This window comes from Emys orbicularis, chromosome 6 (genome assembly GCF_028017835.1).
Source record: "Emys orbicularis isolate rEmyOrb1 chromosome 6, rEmyOrb1.hap1, whole genome shotgun sequence".
In the NCBI taxonomy this organism is placed as follows: domain Eukaryota; kingdom Metazoa; phylum Chordata; order Testudines; family Emydidae; genus Emys; species Emys orbicularis.
Window position 1 is genome coordinate 5,331,708 of NC_088688.1, and position 18,680 is coordinate 5,350,387.

The 18,680-nt window shown below is 41.2% G+C and overlaps 1 protein-coding gene and 2 non-coding genes across 3 annotated transcripts in view; all 3 read left to right on the forward strand.

Annotated features, from left to right (window-relative positions):
- Positions 1-18,680, forward strand: part of UBAP2 (ubiquitin associated protein 2) — a 134,666-nt gene that overhangs the window by 73,855 nt on the left and 42,131 nt on the right. Inside the window, exons 9-17 of the mRNA XM_065407069.1 lie at positions 1,640-1,699; positions 3,288-3,340; positions 9,056-9,123; positions 10,155-10,344; positions 11,175-11,397; positions 12,783-13,057; positions 13,615-13,787; positions 15,365-15,575; positions 18,279-18,318. Coding sequence (XP_065263141.1) covers positions 1,640-1,699; positions 3,288-3,340; positions 9,056-9,123; positions 10,155-10,344; positions 11,175-11,397; positions 12,783-13,057; positions 13,615-13,787; positions 15,365-15,575; positions 18,279-18,318 — 1,293 coding nt within the window. The remainder of the gene's footprint in view (positions 1-1,639; positions 1,700-3,287; positions 3,341-9,055; positions 9,124-10,154; positions 10,345-11,174; positions 11,398-12,782; positions 13,058-13,614; positions 13,788-15,364; positions 15,576-18,278; positions 18,319-18,680) is intronic.
- Positions 10,685-10,768, forward strand: LOC135880744 (small nucleolar RNA SNORD121A). Its single transcript, XR_010561520.1, has one exon. It is a non-coding gene; the product is annotated as a small nucleolar RNA SNORD121A (small nucleolar RNA).
- LOC135880745 (small nucleolar RNA SNORD121A) lies at positions 13,193-13,278 on the forward strand. Its single transcript, XR_010561521.1, has one exon. It is a non-coding gene; the product is annotated as a small nucleolar RNA SNORD121A (small nucleolar RNA).

Consider the following 18,680-nt stretch of genomic DNA (forward strand, 5'->3'; position numbering starts at 1 on the left):
ATCAAATGTTTACTAAAGTACAGATATTGTGCCTCAAATTTACTAGTAAATGTAATTTAGATTGGCTTGGATATGTGCAGTCCCATGTGATTTATGAAACTGACAGAAGGGCCACAAAGAAAAGAGAGCAATAAACCACAATGTATCAGTCTCAGAGGATGGAGGTAATGGTGTAGCGGGGAAGCTGCAAGGGGTTGGGTTTTAGGTCCATTGTTGAAATGGAAAGAGCATTTTAATGAAAACTGCAGATTATACTAAATTGGGAAGGGCTGTAAATTACAAGGATAACATACAACAGAGGGGAGCTAGGAACGTTAGAAATAGGGATAGAATAAGTTTCACACTCAGAAAGTGCAAGATAATGCATCTGGAGTGAAAGGGGGGAAAAAATCCCAAAGGTGTGATCAGTAGCCAGAAATTAGGAGGAAAATAGTAGCAATCACACCAGCAATAAAGAATAGAATGCACTTTTACTGGCTCGTTGAGCTGCTGCAAAGCAGTTAAACCAGCTTTTACGGAAGAAAAATGGAAGCACACTCGGATGGAAATCCAGGATGAAATTTGCATAACAAACATACTTGGAAAAACAAAACACAAACTTTCAATAGAAAGAAGATACTTGTAAAAACTGCAGTGTCCCAGAAGACGTAGGGCAATAGTGGACAGAAAATTATTCAAGTTTGCAGCGCTGAAAGTTGGCATTAAAGCCCGTGTGATTATTTTTTTGTTTTGTTTTTTGGACTGCAGAGGCCTGAACACGTTGAAGAGAGGACCTGTTGTGCTAGTAGTAAGATCATACCTGGAATACTGTATGCAGTTCCAGGCCCTTCAGTGTAGGAAGACCTTGGCAAATAGGAATTAACTCATAGAAGAGCAACAAAGTAGTTGAGGCTGGAGGGATTGACTTTGGAAGCAAGAGTGAGAATGAAATGCGTATAACTTGGCTAATCTTCTAAAATGCGTAGTGGGGTAGATGTGCTCATTGTCTGCAAATGTTTGAAGGGTGCCAATACAGAAAACGGGTTGATCCAGTGGGGGTATAAAATAGGAATGGGATGAACCATTAGGCTGAATGTCAGGGAAATGTCCTAACTGTGGGATCTGTTGGTTTGGAATACTCTCCCAAGGGGACTGGTGGAAGCCCCATTCCTGGACTTGCGTAAAACAAAACTATACAAAACACTTGGCGCACTATTGTTTATTATTAAAGTACTGACACAAAATACAGAGACCATCCTTGCCCTGAAGAGCTTTACCATCTACACAAGTCAGACACAGAGTAGACAGGAGGATGCATTCTTAAGAGAAACTAATAAAAATACATATAGAACATATCCTGTAGGGAGCAATCCTCCATTGGCCAGGAGGAAGAAGCCAGAGGAAAGACTGACCTAACTTCCACATCTAAATTATACTACTCGGATGCTTCCTCCTGTCTGAAAAGCCATGGACACGTGGGCTAGCTTGGGAGTTTGTCCAGGAATTGGAGATCTGGTGAATTTTCCTTGGAAATGCCAAAAATTACTTTGCTTAGCTGCAGGTACATGACTCAACACTTTATATGGAGACCTTCAGTGAGAGGCTATTTGGTATAGTGTGATTTGAGAGACATTTCAGGCAATTTTATATTGCTCCACAGAGCCAGCCCAGAGTGGACATTATCTTGCTCAGGACCTGCCAAATAATTGTGGACTCCAAGGTATAAGTCCTCTTTCTTTTTTGGGGGTGTGTGTGTGTTGGGGACAGGGCTTTTCAGACTGCCAAATCAGCAGTGTTCAATCCTACTGTCTATGACTTAGCTGCAATGTAAAACACACAGAGGAATGAACTCAGATATATTGAGATATATATATACATCTATATTGATCTAATTAGCGCAGACTGGATTTGATGCTGTCTTCAAGGGGCTTTATTTTAAAATTCATTAATTGCAAATGGTTCAGTGCTGAATACAAGAATGCGATTAAAACGGGGAGGTGTCTTGCGAAGCTACATTTGATCAAAGGTGATGGAAACTGAAATTTTACTGCTGGTGGGTGCTTCGCTTGTGGTTGTGTAGTTAATTTGATGGCTCTGTTCCTGGGATAGCCTCAAGCGTGTGTGCCCCAACACCCCTGCTTTCTAATGGTCTCCGACTGTTGTGTGCCCCCTCTCTCCCTTGCTGTTTCCTGTAGAAGAGACCAGTTTTAAAAACATTAAACACGTTTCCTACTGCTGTGCTATTCCTGCACGTGTTAGTCTGCCTGCTGCGCTGCACAGCCTGCTCTCTGCAACTTGTGACATAACTGGCTTGGCACCATGCTGCAGCTGGAGTGGCAGGCCAACCGCCATGCTGCCACAGTAGGAATGAGATGTTTTTCCTGTAAAATGGCTCTCTTCCAACTCGGGAAAGTGGACTGGGGTTATTCTGGCCTGAGGAGACAGCCAGCAAGCAGGAAGGGAATGTCCTAGAGGGGACACCACTGTGTGCTTTCAGCTCAGGCGGGTACGAACCAGTGATACGCAGACTGAGGCACGCAAACCGCAAGTGGCTCTTTAATGTGTCTTCTGCGGCTTTTTACAGCACATGATGATATTAAAACACTGGGTGATTTAATTATTAGCCAGTCTAAGTTATTAACCAATCAGGATGCTTTTACTATGTTGCTTACCTATTGTAGTTGATAAAATAATAATACTTGGTCAGTCATTTTGCTGTGAGAAATATATATATATATAAAAATAGTAAATAAAAAAATGAATTCACACTACTGTGGCTCTTTTGGGTTATGTTGATCACCGATTTGGCTCCTGAACCACTGAGGTCTGAGTATCACTGGTCCAGATGCAGACTTTGGAAGTCTAAGCAGGTCTTGCTCCACTATGCAGCCAGTATGGATCCCATGTTTATGGTGGTGCAGAGCTCAGATTCTACTCTGCTTTAGGGTTCCATCATTAAGTTTAATCATCAGGGAAAGGTGAGTGGGGTGAATGTCTCACCATGCTTGGTGCTATTGAGTATGATTGCTGATTTAAGGACACTGTAGTCTTTCCTTTAACATAAACCCTCTCTGGTACCAGAAGGGCTAGAAATAGCCTTACATTCTAGAGAACATGTTAAAAATATCTCCCAAAAGACCCTAACTCTGTAGAGCATCTCGTGGTCCTGACCAAAATTTCCTGCATGTACTGCATTCATAACTGTAATTAGAGATGGACGGTAAGATGGCTTTTAATGTGCGAACTGAAATATGATATTGAGCCTTAGGATTTGTGCCTAATTTCTCTTCTCTCCCATACTGCAACAGGAGCATGGAAGAATTCGATAGAAGAATGGACGGCAGAAGACTGGAATGAAGATGTAAGTATATGTGGATGGGTAGGCAGCAATTATTCACTCTGCTGTCTGTGCATCTCCTTCAGAAGTCAAAAATAAATGTCCTGTTTAATACTTTGCAACGTATGGGGGGGTTGTAAGAAAAAAATTTTTTTTAGTTCATTCCTATTTAATGGAGATCATAAAAATCAATTATTTGATGAATTTCATTCTACTTTTTGGTTCAAATAATGTAAAAATATTATTCCCCATTTTATCAGGCTGGGTGAACTATTTGTAAATATAAGAATTTTACATATTTTTTTACAGTTAAAATATTATTTTCATTCTTAACCCAACTCTACTATTTAGCACTTATGAGAGTTAATCACACACATTTCTCCTTGCATTGTCTAGAGCTTACACCCTTAGCATCATGAGACTTTTTTTATATAATTATCTTTATGAACTGGTAGATTAAGTATGAAAACTTAGTGACTGACCAAATTTTGATCCATTTTTTCTGTTTATAAGATCTATATCATTCTTTTGACTTTTTTCAAAACATGAGTCAGTCTTCTTTGTGTTAACAGACTATTACTTTTTACTATCACATAATCACTTTTTTTTTTTTTGGTTACATCCCACCCCCCAACCTATGTCCATGTATTTTTCTCAGGCCAATGGCCTTGCTTCATATCTGTAAAGCATTTAGCACATTTTTGGTATTCTAATAATAATTAATTAATTAATAATACCTACCAGCCCAGTTTGAGGAACCCACAATAACAAACCACTGTGTGTATGCAGGTTAGAGGAGTTTGGGGTGGAGTGGAGAAATTTGATAAGGAAACAGAGAACTTTAAAAATCAAGGTCCTTCTGCTGTATGTGGACATCAGATATTCTAAGCCCATTTTCCTAAGAGGAGGAGTTTGCTTCAGAATGTTTGGTCGAGACCGGTGGTAGTTTTGGTTCTTACTGGAGAGAGGAGTGTTTCACTTCAAAGACAAATCTGAAAATTATTTCTTAGCTTCCAAGGAGGTTGTAATCTGGAAAGTATTAAAAGTGCTATAAAAGTGCCAAGTATTATTATCCCGTGTGCATTCTTGAAAGGTGTCCGTTTTAGATTAATTAGAAATCTGTCTTCTATTTTTTAATGAGGAGTGGCTCTGTTGTTGGTATAGTATAGTCAAATAACTGGGTTTATTACAGGAGCAAGGACTTACTTGTTCAAAGGAATCTATGCAGGCTAACCCCTGCACCCATTTGGAGCATCGTCGAAGTCATGTGCTTCCATGTGGGCACAGGGGTTGGTCTAGATCAGGGGTAGGCAACCTATGGCATGCGTGCCAAAGGCAGCACGCGAGCTGATTTTCAGTGGCACTCACACTGCCCGGGTCCTGGCCACCGGTCCGGGGGCCTCTGCATTTTAATTTCATTTTAAATGAAGCTTTTTAAACATTTTAAAAACCTTATTTACTTTGCATACAACAATAGTTTAGTTATATATTATAGACTTATAGAAAGACACCTTCTAAAAATGTTATTACTGGCACGCGAAACCTTAAATTAGAGTGACCAAATGAAGACTCGGCACACTGAAAGGTTGCTGACCCCTGGTCTAGATGGAGCTCATTGCAGGATTGGGGGCTAACTTTGTCTCTCTTCACATCAGGGATCCCTCTATTCTAGCCTGCCAACTACACTCATGCAACAAACTAATGACTTCAGTGGCTGGTCTATTACAAACTGTTAGTTTTAGTGGAATCCAGTCTCTCAGTGGACAGAAGCATTGATTCCTTCACATGGAAAAAGTATAGGCTATTAAAAGGCTCCTTAATCTGGTGGAGAAAGGCATAGCCAGAACCAGTGGCTGGAAGCCAAACCTAGACTAATTTAAATTAGAAATATACTTTAGCCAAGTGCAGATTATGCTTTAGTCAAATGCAAGCTATTGGACTCAATACAGTGGTAATTGGGTGAAATTTAGTGGCCTGTGATATACAAGAGGGCAGACTAAATGATCTAATGGTTTCTTCTGGTCTTAAACTCTACGAATCTAGATACTCGTAGAGGGGGGGGGGGGGGAGGGATAGCTCAGTGGTTTGAGCACTGGCCTGCTAAACCCAGGGTTGTGAGTTCAATCCTTGAGGGGGCCACTTAGAGATCTGGGGCAAAATCAGTACTTGGTCCTGCTAGTGAAGGCAGGGGCTGGACTCGATGATCTTTCAAGGTCCCTTCCAGTTCTAGGAGATGGGATATCTCCATTAATTAATTAATTAATTAATACTCTCCATTCTGTTTAAACAGTAATAGACACTTGGAATTACAATATACGAAGATATTGCTTCACCCACCTTGTGTGTCTAATATATGAAATTGTATTTTGTTAAAGGGACACTGTCAGTGTGAAGGCAAGTCAAATTAAAAGCAAATATATTTTCAGGTACTACAGTTGGTCCTCAGTCTTCCTGCCAGTTTTTACAACCAGTCTCCTATTTAAAAAATAAATGGACAGAAGTGTGATTAAATTGGCAGTGTCCCTTAAACGGGATTTAAGATGGCATGAAAACCATCATTTTCATTTAGTTTTAACTTCTTAGGCCTCAGTAACAGCGTTGCTGGGAGGGTGCCGCCCAGCCCGGGTAGATAGACTTGTGCTAACTTGGCTTGATTTAGCATGTTAGAAATAGCATTGTGGCCTTGCAGCACTGGCGGAGGCTAGGGCTAGCCACCTGAGCTCCGACCCGGGGGGTTGGGTGGGCTTGCGAACCTGTGCCATAAGGTCCGCCCTGCTATTTGTAGTGCGCTAGCTCGAGCCAAACTAGCTGTCTACCCAGGCTGGGAGGCACACTCCCAGCTGCAGTGTAGACCTACCCATTAGGGTCCTGATTTTGGTGGTTTGTTACTCTTACTTTGTATTTTGCTTCAGTTCTTAAATACGCATCTTGAGTATTTGCTCCCAAGCCATATTAGCTGGGTGTGGGAGACGGTTGGCAGCTGGTCAACGTTGTGTACTTGGTGACTAGGCAAAGGTTTTACAATTGGAACTTTGCTGAGGTTTGTATTTGAAGGGAATGTCTCTGTAAGAAGGGGAGGCGCCCCTGTGAAGTTGACTTTTAAAAACAATTGATGATCATTGTTTGTCATCCACCTATTTCTAGGAATGTGCTAGTACATTAGTGAAGGGTTTGTTTGTTGTGTAGCACAACTGGTTATCCCAGACAGATAAAACTGCTTCTAAGAAACTCTGGTGGCATCCCTTTCAGCTGCTGCACATGTCATGGGCTCTGACAAATGCCACAAGCCCAGCCGACTCTCAAATCCGCTGCTTGTTTACTGTTTGCCACAGTCCGTAGTATAAATGTAATACAGCAGAGCTACTAACCTGCATCTTGGGCGTTGTTTTGCATGCCATTATACTTGGATAAAGAACATTTTTTCCCTTTCATGCCCAAGAGGCGCTTTTGAAATTGTCTCAAGTCTGTCAAGCTCTCAGGCCAACCTGCTTTCAGGGTTTGGGAGTGTTTTTAGTCACTGTTGATCTTACTCCAGGTTAAGTGGGCATGGGAAACTGTTAATGTTATATTGAGGATTTAATATTTAACTAAGGGATTGCAGATCATAGCCTACCACTCCGCTCTTAACTGACCTCTTAGTGCCATAATAATGCAGGAATCTCACAATGCTGCAGAAAAGCATAGTACAGTGTATACTACAATAACACGTAATGGGGGAAGGGTGCTATAGATGGACCAGGAACCTTTACTATGAATTTATTTGGGCTGAAATTAAACGCTTAACCTTCTTTATTGTTCATTATTAAGGCTATGATTTAGTCATGGACGTCATGGCAGTCACAGATTCCGTGACTTTACCGGACCTCCATGACTTCTACACATCCCCTGCAACTGGGGATGGCTGGAAGCAGGACCCTGCACCCAGGGCCGTGCAGCCAGCCTCGCGGCTTCCGGGAGCTTCCGCTGGGGCTGCGCACTCCAGCCCTGCAGTGTCCCGGGCTAGGCAGGGCCATGCCCCTCAACCCTGCAGCTTCCCAGGGCCGTGCACCACCCCCCCAGCTGTAGACAGGGCTTGGCAGGGGGCTGCAGTCGGGGCTGCACATCCCTGTCCTGCAGCTGCAGCCAGTTCTGGAGAAGGGGCTGTATGTCCCCCGTGGTTGCCCCTCCCCCCCCGGCTGCAGGTGCTGGAGCTGGGGGCTGTGCTCCCCGCCATGATGGGAAGCTCAGCCTGTCGGGTCCCCCCGAACCCCCCATGGGATTCCATCCCTCCCCCCTAGCTATCCCTGGCCCCCAGTTATTTTTAGTAAAGTCACGGACAGGTCACAGGCTCCTTGAATTTTTGTTTATTGCCTGTGACCTGTCCATGACTTTTCCTAAAAATAACCTTGACAAAATCTTAGCCTTATTCATTATGTATATAGTGCTGTGTATGTGTGGTGCTTTACATAACAGATGTGTTTGGAATCTCTGTCCCAAAGAACTAAGTTTAAAATAAGAACCGGCAGAGGCAGCACGGAGGGAACGAGGGAGGGGCTATGAGTTTCACTTTCTCATAACACACCATACTTTGCATGAACTGTGTGCCAGCATAAAATCCAAAACACATTCATCCAGCTCTTCAACCCACTCTTCCAACACCACGGAACTAGATCGTCGCCTCTATTGGTGGGAGGCAGTCACCTTTAAAATACACATCAGAATCCGTCCTGGCATGTAACACTCAATTTGGATGAACATCGTTCCATAAAAGAACCCTAATCAGATGAGCACTCTTGCAATTTGATTTAGTAACTGTAGCATATTTAGGGATGTAACTCCCAATGATGTTAGTGGAACTGCACACAGTGTGGCAGAGATGAATTTGGCTCTTGCTTTCCAAGACCTCAGTGGGACTGCTCACATTGTATAAAGTTAAGAACGTGTCAGGCTTTACAGGAGAAGGGACCCAACCTTCAAACTCTAGTGAAATGCTTGCTCACTCCTTTGGTAGGTCAGCTGTGCTTAGGCTTGGTCTACACATAAAGTTGTACCGATATAACTAAAGAGATGATTTTATACTGAATTAGTGAAAGGAGAGTAATGTGGTGTGTGAGCACTCTTATATCTGTTTGAACTTTACTTCTATCAGTTTAACAGCTATATAAATATAATCACTTATTGGTGTAACTGCATCCATACCAAAAGTGGTTTCATCAGTTTAACGAAGTTGGTTTCTTAAGGCTTGTTTAAACACACAAGTTGGCTTGCTTTAACTATACTGGTGTAGTAAAAGCAGCACAATTCCCCTAGGGTGGACAGAGTTATGCCAGTAGAAAGATGCTTATATTGTACTGCTATTATGAGAATAAACTAATTTATGCCAGTGTAAGGCATCTTTATGCCACTATAACTGCATTCACATTAGGGTCTGTAATGATATAACTATTTGGGTAAAAAAAAAACCCACCCCTAACCGATATAGTTACACTGGTACAAAATCTGTGTGTAGACCAGGCCTTACACCAATGTGTTTAAATCAGTGCAGAACTGTGTACAAGTCCTTATTAAAATTGGGCTGTTTTTTCTTTGTCCTTTCAAGGTGATCTGCAGTGCAACTTACTATGATTTGGTATTACTGATCTCTTTAAGTTACATAACCAGGGTTGGATTATTTATTTTGAATATTGCTGCATGTAAACTTTCAATGCACATATAACTAAAATACACTTTCTCCCTCCTTCTTTCTTCCCCCTTTCTCAGCTTTCTGAAACAAAGGTCTTCACTGCATCTTCTGTTCCAGCTGAGAATCACATCACTCTTGGGCAAAGGTAGGGGAGGATTTACATCTTTGTTCCATTGACTGTTCTCACAGCCTAAACTCTTTCACGCACTCCCTGTAAAGTTGTTGAAGCTTCAGCATTTGGCACACTTTAAAGTTTCGTTGGATAAAATACTAGAAAACAATCTTGTGTTTGCCCCCAGGAGGTGGCATGGATGTGAATGGACAAGCTCCTGTCTAATCAGAATTTTGGGGGTGAATTTGTTTTAGTATTAACACCTGATTTTATCTAATATTAGGCTCTGACTACACTGTAGCGTACAAGAGGCCATATTAAGTATATGAAAGGCGTGTGTTCCAAATCCTAATGATGTGTAATGTGGAGCAAATTCAGGCACATGCCTAGTGTTCTGTTCCTGCTTCTGCCACAGAATTCCTATGTGATAATGGGATAGTTACTTCACTGCTATGTGCGTGAGTTTCCTCATCTACAAAACGGGAATAATACTCACCTCATGGAGGGGGGCAAGCTTGATGCAGTAATATTTGTAAAACACCTTGAGATTCTCAGGTTGCAGGTGCTACCGACATATAAAGTACATACTGACTGAGTGGCAAGATCAATTCAAGTAAGCAAATAACACCTCTTTTCACTTACCCCCCATGGCTCAATCATGTTGATCTCCATGAGCTTACCAGGTAAGCCAATGGGTGTTTAGCTACCATGGTGGTAAGTACTTTGGACATGCCCAAGAGAAATAATATTCAAATTGCACTGCATTTCACTTTGAAATGCTAAACTACAGAACAAAATGCAAGGTTTTCTTCAATTCTGAAGCATTAAATGTGGCAGTGGTAATAACCCTGTGCTCAAGCAGCTGGCAGGACCTTGCCATCTGAGTAGGAAGCTGGATTCTCACTCTTCTGAGAGGTGCTGTGTGCTGCAGAGATGAGACCCAGAAAGGTTAAATAAAGTTGCTAGCATAGTGTTCTTCGTATGGATCTTAGTTATTTGATCTTCTTTCACTCCTCAAATATCCCAGTTGTAAGTATTTGACGACAGCTTACTCTTTCTTGTAGCATTGACCTAGTAACGTTACTTCAGAAACCTGTGACTTCTAGCCAAGAAACAGAAGGCAACTCTTTCGAGTCTCCCCAACAGCAGAGCTTTGGCCAAGCCCTAGTCTTCACGAATTCCCAACACAACACCCAGATGGCATCAGGAACTGGCAATTCCAGTGCTGTCAACTCCTATTCTCCTCAGAGTCTGGTAAAATTCATCTTGGCTTTTTAAAGACTCAGAATCTTAAGGAATAAACTCTTTATACTTTTTCAGTTAGTTTCTTGTTTTTTCATAACTTTTCTTTGCAGCACTTAAATTGCAGGTGGTATTGAAGTATATAAGAGGACACTGGACTAAGAATGTCTTCACCAAAAAAAAAAAGTATCAGATGGACCTTTTTGTGCTCACAAGCTTGTCACTTGTCCGTTTAAGTGAACTACTTGTTTTGGTTCTTGAGAAAAGAGCAAATAAGTTTTCTGCATATTGATTAAAATGAAAATCTTTGTTTTAATAAACATAGCATTAAAAAATAAAGCATTGAATTCTAGGCCAGAAGACTGTGATGTGGCATTTTCCAAGCACATATCTGACTGGTCTGTGTGGAAATCAACTATTACTGAGTTTTCTGGACTAATGGAAAGTTGGCTACCCTTTGTTAGTTTTAATAGAGTTGGAGATTAGATGTAGGAAAATGTTTTGAAACAAATTAAATACTGTTGCCAGTAACTTTACCTTTACACTGTTCTAAGGCACTATATAAACAAAACTAAATGGGTCAGATCCTTAGCTTGGCTAAATCAACATACTTCCATTAACAGTTGTGGAGCTAAACCAGAATACAATAGCTGGGGATCTGGCCCCATATTGTTAGTGCTCAGTTGGATTTTCTTGCTAAGTTTTAACTTTTCACTTTTAATTAGAAATCTGGGGATAAAGTATGAATTGAATTGCTGCCAGCGGGAGCGATTAACTCAGACCTCACAGGTTTGGTCATGTTAACATTTAGTGAAATATTTTTTTTCTTATTTTCTTGCTAGTCTTCAGTTCTCTGTTCTGGGTTTGGAGAACTTGGATCCTCTAAATTAGCAAACTCCACTGGATCTCCGCTCTTGGACCAGTTGAAGTCTCCAGGTTTGGGTCAGTTCACCTCTCCGAGCTCTCAGCAAAACAGCAGTAGCTCCACTGCCACCACCGCTACCACCACATCATCCTGGGATCTAAAACCCCCTATTAGCCAATCCTCTGTCCTCAGTCAGTTTGGTAAGTGTTTAGATAGTGGGGTGGTGTTGTTTTTTTTAAGCCATTGACTGTGGAACTTTTACTCTTCAGTGCCAGACGTTATGTAAGAGATTTTTAAAATATTGAGAAATGGCTTCTCTTTTGAAATTAGATTCCTAAAGGGAGACTAGTAAACTTGGTCACATTATATTGAGGTTCCATTTATAAAAGGTTAATAAATTATATATGTTATAAGCATAATAGATGTGAGAAATATTTTTATAGATGGCTTTGTGTTACAGATGGTTGTAAGCAGCCTGTTCGGCTCATCTCTGGCAATTGGTTAGCCATTTATTTAAAAATCTATTAATAACCTTTTATAAACGGTTTGTAAATGGAACCTTAATATAAAGTATGACTGTAAATGTCTCTAGGAATCCTGGGGAAAGACCGTTTTATGGTACCTGGACTGTACTTCTACTAGTGACAAAGTATAAAGTTTCAATCCTAGACTAAGTTAATACCACCTTCGGATGCGTTCTCTGGCTCTTTAATAGTGTGGATCGCGTCTTAATCCTGGGACCACCCGCATCCTGCATACTTCCCTTTCTGTCCACGATGGAGTGGATCACCGTACCTCCCATTCACAATTACGTAGACCCTTCTCTGAGGAGGGTTAGACAAGATTGAGCAATCTCTACACTGTTGCTTCCAGTGATGCTCCTGCTGTGGAGAATTACACAGCTCCTGGTTTTGCCAGTATAGAAGCAGCCATGGTGCTAGCAACCACAATTATTCACATAAAGTAATATTAAGAAAATATTTGTTTTCAGCTGTATTTTAATGCAGCTGAAAATAAGGAGAAGCTGGCAACATGTGACCTGCAATGTTCTGTGGACCTCTTGTGTTTGTGAACCATAGTTTTGAATCATTGCTTATAAGCCTGTCTTCCAAAAGTCATGAGTTTTAGCTTTTATTGTGAATTGCACTTTCCGCATTTAACAGAGTCCCACTTTCAGACAGGTCTTCACCCTGCGGAGCCGTGCAAGGTCTGACTAAAATAATACATAGCATTTCTGCTAGGGACTTGGGTATAATGCAGTTGTGTGGTCATATGAACAGCTGCCTAATTCCCTATTTTTAAAAAATTGCCATTTAGTCTTATCTCAGAATCTCAGTTTTCATTTAAAAAAAGAAAACTAAGTTGCCAGCTCTGTGGTTGCAAAAATAATCTTCAGAATCTGAAGCTCATGTAAAATAATGCGTTGACGACTGACTGAGTCTGCACACAGTCTGCAGCAATAGCTCTGAGAGGGGTGAATAAAAGCACTGATTCTTTAACTACAACTACAGAGATGGAACGTAAAAGTCCTGGGAGCAGAGTTTAATGCATCAATTATGATTTTCTTTTCCCAAATGCTGGCTAGATTTTAAATCCCAGCCTGAACCATCCCCAGTTCTCAGCCAGCTGACCCAACGACAGCAACAGCAGACACAGGCAGTCCCTGTTCCTCCTCCTGGATTGGAGTCCTTCTCCTCCCAAGTAAAACTCCGAGAGCCATCACCAGTAGACAGTTCTATGGCTGCAAGCAAAATGCTGCAGCTCCCCAGCATGTCTATGGATAACCAGGCAGTGACTGCCCATCAAACGCAGCAGAAACAGATCAAACCACCGAAACGGAGGATACCCCCAGCTTCTAAGGTGGGTAACACAGCAGGGCCAAATGTATGGCAAATATAGGCTTTAAGATACATGGGGGAGCGGGGAAACTTTATAGGGCAGTCTTGATGCACTTTTGGGTTTAAAACAGGGAATTTTAAGATGGGTGGCTTTATAGTCCAGAAGACAGTGATGTGGTATTTTCCAAGCACATATCTGATTGCTTTGTGTGGAAATTCAACCACTTCTGAGTGTTTTTGGACTAACTAGTGACTGGGAGGTGAATGCTTAAAACAAAATACTCTTTAGTAGGCACAGAGGACAGTGTGACTTAATCTCTTAGGCCCCCAAAAGTATGTGGGACTGACCAATTAAGTTTTAAGCTGGAGGGATTCTGGTTAGGTGAAATTATGCAGCTACATCTGAGAGGCAGCTGCAGTGACCAACAGATACAGGGTTAAAAGTCAAGGCTGTGAGATTGTAACCAAGTTACATACTTGGTGTTCTGTATGTTTATAGTTCCCTAGAGTCCAAGGTGGTTCGTGAGTGATTTCTTTCATATAAACTATGTAGATACAGGATTTTGTTTTTACTTTCAGATCCCTGCCTCTGCAGTGGAAATGCCTGGATCGGCTGATGTGACGGGGTTAAATGTTCAGTTTGGAGCTCTGGAGTTCGGGTCAGAGCCTTCTCTCCCAGAGTTTGGGTCGGCCCCAAGCAATGAGAATATTAGCCAGGTGCCCAGCAACAGCTTGTACTCGAAACCTGTAAAGTACGTAAGAGTTTCATTCCTGCATCCTTCTGTGTTCTCTGGTACCAAAAAAGTGGCATGTGAAGATCAAGGTCTCTTGTGCCAAGGGGCTGTTTGGTGTAGCTGTCTCAGAAGCAAAATATAATTGCTTGTAAGCCTCAATCTTTATTTTCTGAGGATGGCACCCTTAAAAGGAGGATGGTCCCTTTTCTGATGACTAGAGAAACATTCTGAAAAATGGGTTGGCATGGAGGGGGGAACAAATTGAACTTAAATGCTCTTTTCATGAGCTACCCTTCACATTGTTACTTTATCATTTTTAATTATGCTGATTCCCAAAGCTGTTTAAGTGAGGGTTTGGCTCCCTCCCAGCCCATCTCCTCTTATAATTGACCCAGCAGAGATAAATGCATCACAACGTCCATCTGTCAGCAGACTAACACCATAAACTGAGCTCTGACTTCACTGTAAGCTCAGCCTAAAGGCAGCCAGGCTCTGAAGTGGGCAGAAAGCCCTTATTAAAATGCTAATATCTCCAGTAAAAACAAGGGAAATGCAAACATAGCAGCCAGATACATGCTTACTCTTCAAATGTTTTCAGAGTTTTGTTTGTGTAAAATCTTCCTTAAAAAGTTTATGGAGGATTTGCAAAAATAAATTCCCCCATTCATCTTAACTTTTGTAAATGTTTTTAAAAATCCAATACAAACCTTAAAGGAAGGGGGGGGAGGGAACCTTCCAGTTTTGGCAGAGCAAACATTGCAGCATTGTGCTGATGTATGGGAGCCTGAAAGAGACCATATAAACAGAAATGGAGGGATACCCAGTTTCAGTATCCAAGATGTGAAAAATATGACTTGCTGTATTAACTGTCTTAAAGTAATGTTTGTAACACAGGCAAGAAAATTTAGTTTTTAAAAAGTGCTTTTTAACCTGTAAAGTCCTACAAGACTGATGTTCACTCAAGCAATACTGGAAAGGCAACAAATGTAAAGAGTTTAGAAAGATCTAGGGGCAGGGAACAAATCTTAGTCTGTGTATGTAAATTGTCATGTATATTTACAGCAGTGTTGTGTAATAATACCACCTCTTATTTAGTGCCTTTTGTCAGTAGATCTCAAAGTATTAGAATATTGACTAAAGGCTTCAGTCTGATCAGACCCCATTGTGCTGGGCTCTGGTACAAACACATGGTAAGAGGTGGTATCTGCCCTCTAAACCTTACAATCTAAAAGCATAAGAAATCACTTACAAAGTACAACATTAATTCTAGCCAGGAAAAAGCAGGAAAACAATTATCATAGCTAGCCTCTTTGAGAGGAGGAAGAATGGAACATGGGATGAGAAAAATACAGTTGTCCTAGGAAGGGGAAATGCTCCCTGCTGCTGAGTGAAGATGCTGGCTCTGAACAGAGGGCCCGCTGTAACTTTGCCTAGGCCCACATTAAATTGTGTTATGCTAGGAAACTGGAACGTGAGCAACTTCTAGCTGAGCAAATCGGTATCCAGTTCCAGATTGCTGGGCAGAAGCTGGTAATGTCATGAAGGTATCTGAAATGACATTTAACAAGATGATAAATAACTTTTACTTTTTTCAGTGATCCTTTGAATACCTCTTTGCCAATATCCAATACAGTACAGGAGTCCACCTACACAACCTCTGCCATCACTTCTTCCAGTCTGACCTGCTCATCCCAGAGCACTAGCCCCGTAACAACAACTTCCTCCTATGACCAGACTTCTGTGCATAGCAGGATAGCATACCAAAGCTCCATGGCTCCATCGGACTCAACCCCTGTTGCAGTCACGGTGAGTAGGTTTCAGAAACCTTTGATATTGAAAAGAAATTGATTGGGTTAATTGGGTGTTGGTGACATACTATGGCTATAGCTCAACTGTTTTGTTGAGCTCAGCAATAGTAGTGGTGCTCTGAGACTTCAGTGGCTGACACAAAGATGATATTTTAGTCTGTTGGACTAGTTAAAAAGATTCTCTTTTGACCCCCTCCCTCCCAAACTCGGTTGTTCTTTGCTGTTGCTTTTCTTGCCCTTCGCTCCTCAGGTATGCAGATCTTTGTGATGTTTCTATGGATTTTGATTTCTTGATTTGCTCTTCAGTCTGTTTCTAGCTAACCTTCTCATTTTGATTGACTCCTCCTTCCTGAAGCTTAGCATCTTGTTTTAAAAAAAAAAACAAATCGATATTACATGACTACCATGATCTCTTGCCAGCATAACTGCAGTGCAGAGACTGTTTATTATATTTGTACAGCATATAGCACAGTGGGGCATGACCTGGTTAGGGCCTTCAGGCACAACCACATTATAAATGTGAAATAATAATAAAAATACAAGACCAAAGAGAACATGCACATTACATTTTAAAGATCACACGGACAGCAGGTCCACATAACTTGCATCCAAGAATTTAAAAAGAGATTGCTGAGGAACAAACTGGGTTGTTAGTGATGAGTTTCGGTAAGTCTTGGGGAAGACACTGGGGAAGTTCCAGAAAACGAAGAAAGCTAATGTGCCATTATTTAAAAAGGGGTAGGTGGGATGACCTGAGTAATTATAAGCCTGTCAGTCTGACATTGATCCTGAGCAAGATAATGGAGTAGCTGATACAGGGCTCAACTAATAAAGAATTATAAGAGGGTTAATGCCAATCAACATAGGTTTATAAAAAATAGATCCTGCCAAACTAACTTGGTATCTTTTTGTGATGAGATTACCCATTTGGTTGACAAAGATGATAGTGTTTGATGCAATATACGTAGACTTCTGTGAGGTGTTTGACTTGGCGCTGGCTGACATTTTGATTAAAAATCTAGAACAATATAAAATTAACAAGGCACATGTTAAATGGATTAAAAATTGGCTGATTGATAGGTCTCAAATTGTAATTGTAAACGGGGAATCATCATCAAGTGGGTATGTTTCTAGTGAGATCCTGCAGAGATCTGTTCTTGGTTCTACACTATTGAGCATTTTTATTAATTACCTGGAGGAAAACATAAAATAATCACTGATAAAGTTTGCAGATGACACACAAACTGGGGGAGGTGGTAAATAACAGACAGGTCACCGATTCAGAGTGATCTGGATCACTTGATAAGCTGTACGTAAGCAAACAATGTGTGTTTTAATGCAGCTAAATATCAATATCTAGGAACAAAGAATGTAGACCATACTTACAGGATGGGGAACTCTGTCTTGGGAAGCAATGATTCTGCAAAAGATCTGGGGGTCATGTTGTCTAATCAGCTGAACGTGAGCTCCCAGTGTGACATTGTGGCTAAAAGAGCTAATGCGATCCTTGGATGCATAAAAAGGGGAATCTCATGTAGAAGTAGATAGGTTATTTTACCTCTGTTTTTGGCGCTGATGTGACTGCTGTTAGAATACTGTGTCCAATTCACGTGTCCACAATTCAAGAAGGGTGTTGATAATTTGGAGAGGGTTCGGAGAAGAGCTACAAGAATGATTTAAGGATTAGAAAAGAAGCCCTATAGTGATATACTCAAGGAGCTCAGTTGATTTAGCTTAACAAAGAGAAGGTTAAGGGATGACATGATTATGGTCTTATAAGTACCTAAATGGGGAGTACACATTTGATAAAGGACTTTTCAAGCTAGCAGAGAAACGTATAACAGGATCCAGTGGCTAAAAGTCAAAGCTAGACAAATTCAGACTGGAAATAAGGCATACATTTTTAACAGTGAGGGTCATTAACCATTGGAACCACTTACCAAGGGTTGCCATGGATTCTCTGTCACCAGCAATTCTTAAATCAAGTTTGGATGTTTTTCTAAAAGATCTGCTCTAGGGATTATTTTGGGGGCAGTTCTCTGGCCTGTGTCATACAGGAGGTCAGATTAGATAATCACGATGGTCCCTTCTGGCCTTGGAATCTACAAATCTGTGAATCTAAATGACAATAACATCATCTTTGTATTTCTCCGTATGATCTCCTTGCAGCAATTTCAAACATAATGACGTTCTGTTCTCTGTAATGTGATGGCTCAATCACACTTCCCTTCTGAACCAAGTCCTATGTGATGGTGCTCAGGGTTATAAATCTAGAGCATCTACTTTTGTGGACCAGAATGATCCAAGAAGCAATTGTTTCCTCTCAAACCTTATCTCCCAATGGAGAGTTCCAGCCTCTCTCTGTAATTTGCCTAGGTGCAGTGGTGTGTTCTGTTACATCAGGGAGACAACAGTTTCTCACGTGTCCCTGACTTTACCATCACTCATTCATACACCCTTCTTGTTTCATTTTTATTCCTGTGTCCCTGGGATGTGTGTCTCAAACATTGTACCTACACTTTCCTACTATATAGTTTAGCCCAAGGAATGGCAGTTGATTATTTGACGTCCCTCTTGACTTTCAGTTTGTAATGAATATAAAGTTTTGCAATGAGCAGCCTGTTAAATGTCTGAATCATGTAGGGTTTTTAATACCACCTCTGTCAGGTGGCTTACTCATTTGTTTTTCCTTTGTTTACAGAATGGGCACAGTGGTGTTCGAACACAGCCAACTCTTGACAGTAAGTTTATAAAGCTCCATTATAGACACAACTGTTTTCTGACCATCCCCTACCCCTCAACATACACACCATTGTAATAGATAGCTTAAGGTTTTGTACAACTTTCTCTGTTTAATTTTTGGCTGAACAGTTTGAGTTTTAAACTTGGTATCAGAAAATAAACACACAGCTTGCACAAGCCCCATTGCTACTCGGTCCTTTCAGAGCACACGTTGCTGCAACCAGAGCTGTCCCCTCTGAGTCCCTCAGCAAACCATCAATCCTTAAAGGGACAGGGCACAGGTAAACATAACCCTGATATTCCTTTGAGTGCTGCACTCCCCCCATGTAAATGTAACGTTGTCCCAACATTTCTGTTAACT